The sequence below is a fragment of the Mizuhopecten yessoensis genome, unplaced genomic scaffold (genome assembly GCF_002113885.1).
Source record: "Mizuhopecten yessoensis strain PY_sf001 unplaced genomic scaffold, ASM211388v2 scaffold8989, whole genome shotgun sequence".
In the NCBI taxonomy this organism is placed as follows: domain Eukaryota; kingdom Metazoa; phylum Mollusca; class Bivalvia; order Pectinida; family Pectinidae; genus Mizuhopecten; species Mizuhopecten yessoensis.
In genome coordinates this window covers 151,298-163,485 of record NW_018407823.1, presented here as the reverse complement: position 1 = coordinate 163,485, position 12,188 = coordinate 151,298, and the positions used below count along the sequence as shown (strand labels likewise).

Genomic DNA, 12,188 nt, shown 5'->3' with positions numbered 1-12,188 from the left:
TATAATGTTCATGCTGGTATTAATGTTATAACGTTCATGTTGGTATACAGGTAAATGTTATAATGTTCATGCTGGTATAAATGTTATAATTTTCATGTTGGTAAAAATGTTATAATTCTCATGTAGTACAAATGTTATAATGTTCATGCTGGTATTAATGATATAATGTTCATGCTGATATTAATGTTATAATGTTAATGCTGGTATAAATGTTATAATGTTCATGCTGATATTAATGTTATAATGTTCATGTTGGTAAAAATTTTATAATTCTCATGTAGTACAAATGTTATAATGCTCATGCTGGTATTAATGTTATAATGTTCATGCTGATATTAATGTATAATGTTCATGCTGGTATAAATGTTATAATGTTCATGCTGGTATAAATGTTATAATGTTTATGTTGGTATAAATGTTATAATGTTCATGCTGATATTAATGTTATAATGTTCATGCTGGTATAAATGTTATAATGTTCATGCTGGTATAATGTTATAATGTTCATGCTGGTATATAATGTAAATGTTATAATGTTCATGCTGGTATAAATGTTATAATTCTCCTGTAGTACAAATGTTATAATGTTCATGTTGGTATACATGTAATAATGTTCATGCTGGTATAAATGTTCTATGTATTAATGTTATAATGTTCATGCTGGTATTAATGTCATAATGTTCATGCTGGTATTAATGTTATAATGTTCATGTTGGTATAAATGCAGACTGATATGAAGTTTGATGACTGTTCCAGTTCTAGTATAAGAATAATTAAGCAAACTGCAAAGTCTGACCAATTTTTGCAGGAACAGACTGACGTAGGAGGCAAACACTTAACACCAATCCCATTACGTGTCGGAAATATGAAAAAATGCCACATCTCACCTCCATAGCAATCCATAGTTGATCCTCCCCCCGGAACTCTGACTGGCGGAGGTAGATTCCATGGAACTTCGGCATGTTGGGATGGTTTCCCAGGTCACGAAGGATGACATATTCCTCTTCAATCTCTTCAATTAGTTCATGAATCGCTTCAAGAATTTTCACAGCCACAATCTCACCTGGGGAAGATATTTTTACACAGTATTATTTGTATCAAATCAAAACTTTCCTTATTAAGATTTTAAAATAAAGAGGAAACTGAACAAAGTATATTTGGAGCTTATAATGATGGACTAAGAAACCTGTCTAATCCGGCTTTTTGTGAGATGCAACAAGTTGTTTGAATAAAACTAGGTGTCAGATTATCAGCTTAGGTAGTTTTAATGAGAAAGGTGACTACAGCCGTGTGTCAAGTATTGTAATAACAAGTATCTAAACGGTGCAAGGAAAATAATCATCCCCTATCTGGAGGATATAACAGAGAAATCCTCACCCCTCGGGGAGATTGGAAATTTCTCCGTCACATTGTCAAGGTAGGGGAAGGTTCTATTAACCATTGTTAGATAACATTGCCTCGTTTATCATACCAACCATCAGAAAAAAAATTGTAGTATATCAGAAATCTTTTTCCAAGTATAATGGTGTAGCTAATTGTAGGCATTTATATATAATTACCTATACACATAAATCTCTTAATAAAACAATTGTTGTTTTTCTTTCTGATTGTTAATTCATTGTCTTATCTCATTCACCCCTGAAGACACATTTGAACTCTTCCAAATCAAATGTTGGAATAGTTCATTATGAAATTTCAGGGGTGAATGAGTTAAGCTCACGTAAATTTCCTATGATATCTATATGTGTGTGTTGCTAAATAATTATTTCCCATTTCCTGGAAAATCATTTATAACCCCTCACCGAGCTATCAAATTTCTCTTTAGTACATCAAATTTAATCTGGAACCGTTGACCATAAACAAGAAAATTCAAAAACTACTTTTTAATTTCCTCGTTTACATAAAGTGCTGACAGTTCTCAATTGATGTTAAAGTTATCAGCCACGTTGTTCTGTCACATATCAGTATTCAAAATCCCTTAAAATCATTTTCTGTTGGACGGAGGGGGTACTGCCCCCTAGGACCCTACCATGGCTCCGCCCCGGACATGCTGGAGGAGTACGACAAACCCCTCACCGTAAAGTTTGTCCACACATCGAATGAATTCCATCTCAGCACCTAATGATTGTTACTAACAAGAATTCCACAGGAGTGGATGTGTCGCCTGCTCAGCCCTTTTAGTAAACTCGACAGAAAAACCCATAATATATGTTGAACATTATTGCTTCTAGCATTAGCATACAAAATTTGAAAGGAATTGATTGAAAAATCAAAAACATCTTGCATTTAATACACAATGTCCTTATTTGGCAATAAAAGAGCATGACTCCACCACAAATGTGAACTCCTCTGAGCTGTATTGGTATGCAGTATGTGTACCAAGTTTGAGTTCAATCAACCCAAGGGAACTCAAGTTATCGCACGCAAACATGTTTCGGACGACGCAACAGCCAACAACGACGCCAACAAAGTAGTACCTATACGTCGCCTCGCGTTGCAGGCGGCACAAAAAATGGGATAATAGGCCTCCTTGTTGGTTTGGCGTTTCACTTTACATGATGACGTATTGTAGGATATTGTATCAACACCAAACAAAGTAATCCTAAATTCTGTTGATATGAGTACGGGAAGATATCATTAAAGTGAATACTGTCCTGCTGTTAATTGCAGCCTCCCATTAGTTGCCATTACACAGTAATTCTTGTGTTTGAACATATTTCACAAATATTCCACAGAGATTATTTACTCAAATCCAACTGATTGCTGGCTCAGCCATTCCTTGTAACACTGTCCCACATTATCACAAAACACGCTGATTTTCATCCCCATACACACAGATACGACAATAATTAATCAACTGATTTTTTAATGTTTCAACAATTGAATTGCCATCAAATAGAGGTTTGAATCACTTAGTAGGAAATATGATAACAAAAGACCTGTACAATTGTTTACCTAGAGACAGAACGATACCGAGTCAGCTTTCTGCCCCTTGATTCCTTCCTTCCGTATCAGTTTGGTTTGGTTTGGTTTGGTTTGTTTGTGTTTTACGTCCTAGATAACTAGATAAAGTTGACTGCACGCCAAGAACGATAAGAATATATTTTGGACATCGAGCCATTCCCCCATAAACATGAGAATCATTGTATGTTATCTACTGTTACAGTGTTGGATTTCAGACTGGTTAAAACTGGTTTGATGACCAGAACCATCGGAATATATTTTCTATATCGAGACGTTTTCCTGTAACATGAGAATCATTGTATATATGTTATCTACTATAACAGATTTTGTTTGCAGACATGTTGAAGCTGATTTTATGCCCAGAACCAAAGGGCTGCGGTGGCCAAGTGGTTTAGGCGTCCGACATTCTGCTACCACTATAGCCCTCCACTACTGGGTTGCAGGTTCGAGACCTACATAGGGCAGTCTACAGGTACTGGCCACAGGCCGGTGGTTTTTCTACAGGAACTCAGGCTTTCCTCCACCTGAGACATTCTGCTACCACTATAGCCATCCACTATTGGGTTGCAGGTTCGAGACCTACATAGGGCAGTCTACAGGTACTGGCCACAGGCCGGTGGATTTTCTACAGGAACTCAGGCTTTCCTCCACCACCAAAACCTGGTAGTCCTTCAATGACCAAAGCAGTTAATAGGACGTAAAACAAAAACAAATCAATCCATACCCAGAATCATCAGAATATATTCCCTACATTGAGACACCGAGATGTTCTCGCAGTTTATACATTAACAATGGAGTAATAAGATTCATCAGATTGGAAATAGGTAATATCAAAGCTTTACTTCATACATGAACAATGTTCATATTGCAAAACATTTACGAGTTGCAACGTTTTAGGACCGACTATGAAGCTAGTATGATGGGAGACGGCGCTCGATCTATACCCTACCAGTAACCTACCCAATACAGTGTGTATACAATATCTATTTATAGGTGAAGTGTCTCAGGTTGAGTGATGGGAGACGGGGCTAGATCTTCACCCTAGCTACCAGTAACCTACCCAATACAGTGTGTATACAATATCTATTTATAGGTGAAGTGTCTCAGGTTGAGTGATGGGAGACGGGGCTAGATCTTCACCCTAGCTACCAGTAACCTACCCAATACAGTGTGTATACAATATCTATTTATAGGTGAAGTGTCTCAGGTTGAGTGATGGGAGACGGGGCTAGATCTTCACCCTAGCTACCAGTAACCTACCCAATACAGTGTGTATACAATATCTATTTATAGGTGAAGTGTCTCAGGTTGAGTGATGGGAGACGGGGCTAGATCTTCACCCTAGCTACCAGTAACCTACCCAATACAGTGTGTATACAATATCTATTTATAGGTGAAGTGTCTCGGAACCAGTGACATATAAAATTTACAACTTCGTCGCATCGTTGTACAAGTAAACAATAGAAATCGCTCACTCAGTCATAGCTTGACATTAAAGGGCCCAGTCAGTCTTGAAAGATTGCAACACATTTAATACTTAAATTGTTTGTGTATAAAATAAAACGTTGACGTAACCTATTTTCAATCCGATGAATCTAATTGAAGATATTACAATGGAGTAAATACTGATATTCATTGTGTATGTAAATTGGAACAAAAGGCCTAAAGGGCCTGTATTGCTCACCGGGAAATGTTAGCAAAATTGAAGTTCCAGACTAAAGAGGATAAAATCCCTTAATCCCTATAGTAAAAGAAGGATTTAAAAGGTTTTACCTCTATTTCCCAAATTTGGCCCCGCCCATTTGCCACCAGGGAGGCCACACCCACCATTTATACAAAATTGAATCACCTTGGCCCAAGGATGCTCCTGACTAAATAAGGATAAAATCTCCTAATCCCTATGGTAGAAGAAGAATTTTTAAAGTTTTACCTCTATTTCCCTTATTGGGCTCAGTCCCTCTGCCCCCAGGCCTAGGGGGCCACACCAACCATTTATACAAAATTGAGTCCCCTTGGCCCAATGATGCTCCAGGCTGCATTAAGATAAAATCCCTTAATCCCTGCGGTAGAAGAAGGATTTTAAAGGTTTTACCTCCATTTCCCCCCATAGGGCCCCGCCCCTCTGCCCCAAGGAGGGCCACACCCACCGTTTATACAAAATGGAGTCCCATTGGCCTAAGGATGCTCCAAACCAAAGTCAAAATCTACTCAGCCGTTGAGGACTAGTAGCGTTTTAGAGGAAAAGTTGATGAACGGACAGACGGACGACAGACAACGGACGGATAACGGACGACGGACGCTGCGGTATGGCATAAGCTCAACATGGTCCTTCGAACCAGGTCAGCTAACAAAAACTAGTTATGATGCACGCTGGTATTGGGCATCAAAATCATGAAATCACCAACAGGCTTACTAAAGAATTACATTAATTAGGTTAATTCTGATATAGCAGCATTTGACATACATGAATGTTTAATTTCTTACATCAATACCGTAAAACTGTAATATCAGATATTTTCCTGTTTTCCTATTTCAAATTTCCTATTTGCGTCGTTAATTTATTCCAGATTATGACTATAACAAGTAATTCTAAACCTCTGAGGAGGACCCTTTACACCCTTTGTCCATTCTGTTTAACTGTTAAGCTACAAAAAATAACCATAAAAATTGCCAAGGAAAAAATCTTTAATGCACATAGAAAAGGCACAGATGTAATAAACAGCTATGGGATAGCTTTAGTCACGGATATAATATACAGCTATGGGATAGCTTTAGTCACAGCTGTTATAAACAGCTACGGGATAGCTTTAGTCACAGATGTAATAAACAGCTATGGGATAGCTTTAGTGATAGCTTTAGTCACGGATGTAATAAACAGCTATGGCATAGCTTTGGTCACGGATGTAATAGACAGCTATGGGATAGCTTTGGTCATGGATGGAAAAAACAGCTACGGGATAGCTCTAGTCACAGATGTAATAAAAAGCTACGGGATAGCTTTAGTAACAGATGTAATAAACAGATACGGGATAGCTTTAGTAACAGATGTAATAAACAGCGACGGGATAGCTTTGGTCACGTATGTAATAAACAGCTACGGGGTAGCTTTAGTCACAGATGATATAAACAGCTACAGGCTAGCTTTAGTCACAGATGAAATAAACAGCTACGGGAGAGCTGTAGTCACATGTAATAAAAAGCTACGGGATAGCTTTTGTCACAGATGATATAAACAGCTACAGGCTAGCTTTAGTCACAGATGAAATAAACAGCTACGGGAAAGCTTTAGTCACATGTAATAAACAGCTATTTGATAGCTTTGGTCACGGGTGTAATAAACAGCTACGGGAGAGCTTTAGTCACAGATGATATAAACAGCTACAGGCTAGCTTTAGTCACAGATGCAATAAACAGCTACAGGATAACTTTAGTCACAGATGTAATCAACAGCTATGGGATAGCTTTGGTCATGGATGGAAAAAACAGCTACGGGATAGCTTTTGTCACAGATGGTATAAACAGCTACAGGATAACTTTAGTCACAGATGTAATATACAGCTACGGGATAGCTCTAGTCACAGATGTAATAGACAGCTATGGGATAGCTTTAGGCACAGATGTAATAAACAGCTACGGGATAGCTTTTGTCACAGATGATATAAACAGCTACAGGATAGCTTTAGTCACAGATGTAATAAACAGCTATGGGATAGCTTTGGTCACGGATGTAATAAACAGCTACGGGATAGCTTTAGTCACAGATGTAATAGACAGCTATGGGATAGCTTTGGTCACGGATGTAATAGACAGCTACAGGATAGCTTTAGTCACAGTTGTAATAGACAGCTACAGGATAGCTTTAGTCACGGATGTAATAAACAGCTACGGGTTAGCTTTTGTCACAGATGTAATAAACAGCTACGGGATAGCTTTAGTCACAGATGTAATAGACAGCTATGGGATAGCTTTGGTCACGGATGTAATAGACAGCTACAGGATAGATTTAGTCACAGTTGTAATAGACAGCTACAGGATAGCTTTAGTCACGGATGTAATAAACAGCTACAGGATAGCTTTGGTCACGGATGTAATAAACAGCTACGGGATAGCTTTAGTCATAGATGTAATAAACAGCTATGGGATAGCTTTAGTCACATGTAATAAACAGCTATGGGAAAGCTTTGGTCACGGATGTAATAAACAGCTACGGGATAGCTTTGGTCACAGATGTAATAAACAGCTACAGGATAGCTTTGGTCACGGATGTAATAAAAAGCTACGGGATAGCTTTAGTCACAGATGTAATAAACAGCTACGGGATAGCTTTTGTCACAGCTGTAATAAACAGCTACGGGATAGCTTTTGTCACAGCTGTAATAAACAGCTACGGGATAGCTTTAGTCACATGTAATAAACAGCTATGGGATAGCTGTGGTCACGGATGTAATAAACAGCTACGGGATAGCTTTTGTCACAGCTGTAATAAACAGCTACGGGATAGCTTTAGTAATAGATGTAATAAACAGCTATGGGATAGCTTTGGTCACGGATGTAATAAAAAGCTACGGGATAGCTTTAGTCACAGATTTAATAAACAGCTATGGGATAGCTTTAGTCACGGATGTAATAAACAGCTACGGGATAGCTTTTGTCACAGATGAAATAAACAGCTACGGGATAGCTTTGGTCACAAATGTAATAGACAGCTACAGGATAGCTTTAGTCACGGATGTAATAAACAGCTATGGGATAGCTTTAGTCACGGATGTAATAAACAGCTACGGGATAGCTTTTGTCACAGCTGTAATAAACAGCTACGGGATAGCTTTTGTCACAGCTGTAATAAACAGCTACGGGATAGCTTTAGTCACGGATGTAATAAACAGCTACGGGTTAGCTTTTGTCACAGATGTAATAAACAGCTACGGGATAGCTTTAGTCACGNGACCTTGAATGTCGAACAAGGACATTATAATATTAGGTTGAACAGAGTTTATAGTCTTCCAACCCAGCATGCTTCTGGAAAAATATCATTACCCTGGACCTTTTGGTTATACAGAACAAATCATTTAAAGATTTAAACATATATTAACCACTGTGACCTTGAATATGGGCGAAGGTCATTCACTTGATAGTCCTTCATCCCAGCATGTTAATGGCCAAATATCATCACCCTTGGCCTTTTGCTTATTAAGAAGAAGTCATTCAATGGTTTTAAACATATTTGACCTCTGTGACCTTAAAATATAGATGTCAAGGTCATTCATTTGAACTTGGTAGTCCTTCATCCCAGTATGTTACTGGCATTATCCTAGGCCTCTCGGTTATTCAGAAGAAGTTGTTTAAAGGTTTTAAACATATTTGACCCCTGTGACCTTGAAAGTAGGTCAAGGTCATTTATTTGAACAAACTTGGTAGCCCTTCATCCCAGCATGTTACTGGCTAACTATCATCACCCTAGGCCTCTTGGTTATTTAAAAGAAATTGTTTAAATGTTTTTAACATATTTGACCCCCGTGACCTTGAATATAAGGCAAGGTCATTTATTTGAACAAACTTGGAAGCCCTTCATCCAAGCATATTACTGGCCAAATATCATCATCCTAGGCCTCTTGGTTATTCAGAAGAAGTTGTTTAAAGATTTTAACATATTTGACCCCTGTGACCTTGAATATTAGACAAGGTCATTTATTTGAACAAACTTGGAAGCCCTTCATCCAAGCATATTACTGGCCAAATATCATCATCCTAGGCCTCTTGGTTATTCAGAAGAAGTTGTTTAAAGATTTTAACATATTTGACCCCTGTGACCTTGAATATTAGACAAGGTCATTTATTTGAACAAACTTGGAAGCCCTTCATCCAAGCATGTTACTGGCCAAATATCATCATCCTAGGCCTCTTGGTTATTCAGAAGAAGTTGTTTAAAGTAAAAAGTTGACGCCTGACGGATGCCAGGCGGACGTACGACGGACGTACGACGGACGTACGACGGACGCCGCACCATGCCATAAGCTCACTTGGCCTACGGGCCAGGTGAGCTAAAAAAGGAAACAATTTTTACAATAACACAGTTGAACAACAAATTCAATTGTTTGCTTTGCCTCAATTTTATGTCCCAAAGGAAACTAATAACGGCAGTACAATGCATGTTAATTATTGATTCTATCCTGATTACATGTAATTTGGCGAGACTTCAAAAAAAAGTCTTCAGATCAATTCCTGGCTCTTTGGCGATAAGGAACAAGAGACCCAATGGGCCTGTATCACTCACCTGGATCTTTATGTCCTGCAATGGTATATATGGCTATGGGTTTAGGATCCCCACCATTTTAACATTATGGTCCAGAATTTTAGGTCCCTAGGGGTAAGGACCAGACCCAAGGGTCAATATTAATATCAAGATTGTGTTCGTCTTCTGATGCCCAGCAATGGTATATATGGTAATGGGGTGGGGATCTCTACCTTTTCGAAGTTATGGCTCAGAAATCAAGTCCCTAGGGGTGGGGCCAGACTCAAGGGTCAATTCTTATATCATAATTGTGATTTTCTCTTGATGCTCAGCAATTGTTTCCATGGTTATAGGGTGGGGGTCTCCATAATGTCCAAGTTAAACATTCTATTTGGCCCAACCCCTCAGACCTAGGGTTCAGCCCTTCAACTGGAACAATTTTTAATCCTCAATAACCGAAGAATGCTCCAAACCAAAAATTGATGATATCCATCACTTTGTTCCAGAGAAAAAAGTCGCTTTAAGCAACATGGCAAAATAACCCATTTTTTTGCCCCGACCCTCAGCCCCAAGGGCAGCCAAACGCTCCGTTTATATAAAAGTGAATTCCTCTTGCCCAAGGATTTCTTGACTAAATTTGGTTCAAATCCCTCCATTTGTAAGGAAGTAGAGGAGTTTCAAATGATTTAACTAAATTTCCCCTATTAGGGATTCACTCCTTAGCCCCCAGGGGCAATTCCCTCCATTTATTCAAAATTGAGTCGCCTTTAATTACCAAATGATGCTCTACACCAAATTTGGTTCAAATTCCTCCATTCATACAGAAGGAGGAATTTTCAACATTTCCCCCTATGTTTTCCCTTGTGGACTCCTCTCCTCTGCCCTCAGTGGAGACACACTACACTCTTCATTTATGCAAAATTCAATTCCTCTTGTCAAATGACATTTAGACAAAATTTGGTTAAAATCCCTTTATTTGTACAGAAGACAAAAAATAATAATGATTTATCTCAATTTCCCCAATTGGCCCCCACCCCTCTGCCCCCTTGGGGGGTGGGGTAACACCCTCTGTTTATACAAAATTGAATCCCCTTTTTCTGAGGATATCCTAGACACAAAAAATAAACTAGCAGAATGGTCCACAATTACTGAGTATATTATAGTATCCCTACCTTTAGTTTGGACTGACCTGTGTTTTTATACTGGCAGAATGGTCCATGCCCACCCAGTATTTATAGTTTCCCTGCCTTTAGTTTGGACTGACATGTGTTTTATACTGGCAGAATGGTCCACAACTACCCAATATTATAGTTTCCCTGCCTTTAGTTTGGACTGACCTGTGTTTTATACTGGCAGAATGGTCCACAACAACCCAGAATTTATAGTTTCCCTACTTTTAGTTAGAATTATTATACCTCTACTTTATTTACTCTATATAAAAGTAATTGGTTAAATTGAATATATCCCCACTTTTGCCTGACTGTGTTTTAGTCCTGTGTGTTAGTCTGGGAACTAAAATACACCTACACTCGGGTGTTTCCGCCGAGCCAATCGGGCGAGAGGTGGGCGGAGCTTGTTACCGAACTCGGAAGCAACGTGCGAGGTGGGTGGAGCTTGCTACTGAACTCGGAAGCGACGCATGAGGTGGACGGAGCTTGTTATCGAACTCGGAAGCATTTGGCTTCATTGCCATAAAGAGGAAGTTGGGACGTGAAGCTATACAGCTTATGGTTTACAAATATTTTCTAGTTAAAACTATCTCTGCAGTGTGTATCGGTATAATAAAACGGTTAAAGTATGGGGTTGAGGGATATAGCAAGTTTCTGGTGTCCCTTGACCATGCCTATTTCCCTCGGCTTCGCCTCGGGAAATATAACTGGTCTCGGGACACCAGAAACTTGATATATCCCTCAACCCCATACTTAAACTGTATACTGACCTTTGTTTTTATACTGGCAGAATGGTCCACAACTACCCAGTATTTATAGTTTCCATACCTTTAGATTGGACTGGCCTGTGTTTTTATACTGGCAGAATGGTCCATGCCCACCCAGGATTTATAGTTTCCATACCTTTAGTTTGGACTGACCTGTATTTTTATACTGGCAGAATGGTCCATGCACACCCAGTAATTACAGTTTCCCTACCTTTAGTTTGGACTAACCTGTGTTTTTATACTGGCAGCATTCACTCACAGTCCATGACTACCTAGTATTTGTTGTCTTCCTACCCCATTCTTGGTGTTTTTTCTGACAAGCAGAATGGTCCATGCCAATGCAGTAAACTTGCCCCCGCCCACCACCCACCCACCCACCCACCTTTAATTTGTACTGACCTGTTTGTTTGTGTCGGGCAGAATGGACGACCCCGTACGTCCCCTCTCCCACCAGTTCCTGTAGTTCCCATGTCTCCAAGGGGTCGGCAAGTTCTGTGAACTTTATTTCACTACTAAAAGTTTCATACAGACGCAGCATCTCACGTGCCAGAGGACCTGTCAACAGAAACAAAATCACAATAGACAATATTCAAACAAATTTAAGTTTCAATACAAAAAAAATTGTGTCAGTTAAAAAGTTCTGCCCATGTAACATTATGGTCTGTAAACAAGAGGCCCAATGGGCCTGCATCGCTCACCTGTTATTAATCTAACACTTGTAATCTTAAGATTTCATAAGAACCTATTGAAAGATTTAAACATATGACGCCTCTGACCTTGATTGTCGAACAAGGACATTAGGTTGAAAGTGGATCAAGGTCATTCATTTGAACTAACATGGTAATCCTTCATCCCAGCATGCTACAGGCCCAATTTCAGTACCCTGGCCCTTTTGCTTATTGAAAAGAAGTCGCTTGAAGATTTTACGACATTTGACCCCTGTGACCTTGAAAGTTGGTCAAGGTCATTCAGTTGAACAAACTTGATAGTCCTTCATCCCAGCATGCTACAGGCCCAATATCAGTACCCTGGGCCTTTTGGTTATTGAGAAGAAGT

The 12,188-nt window shown here is 39.1% G+C and overlaps 1 protein-coding gene across 9 annotated transcripts in view; it reads right to left on the bottom strand.

The window, feature by feature from the left end:
* Nucleotides 1-12,188, bottom strand: part of LOC110456976 (myosin-IIIb-like) — a 157,847-nt gene that overhangs the window by 121,038 nt on the left and 24,621 nt on the right. For all 9 annotated transcript variants that reach the window (XM_021508051.1, XM_021508052.1, XM_021508054.1 and 6 more), the window contains 2 exons: nucleotides 11,532-11,687; nucleotides 888-1,063 (listed from right to left, as the gene is read on the bottom strand). In XM_021508051.1, the coding sequence (XP_021363726.1) occupies nucleotides 888-1,063; nucleotides 11,532-11,670 (315 nt within the window). In that variant the 5' untranslated portion in view covers nucleotides 11,671-11,687. The remainder of the gene's footprint in view (nucleotides 1-887; nucleotides 1,064-11,531; nucleotides 11,688-12,188) is intronic.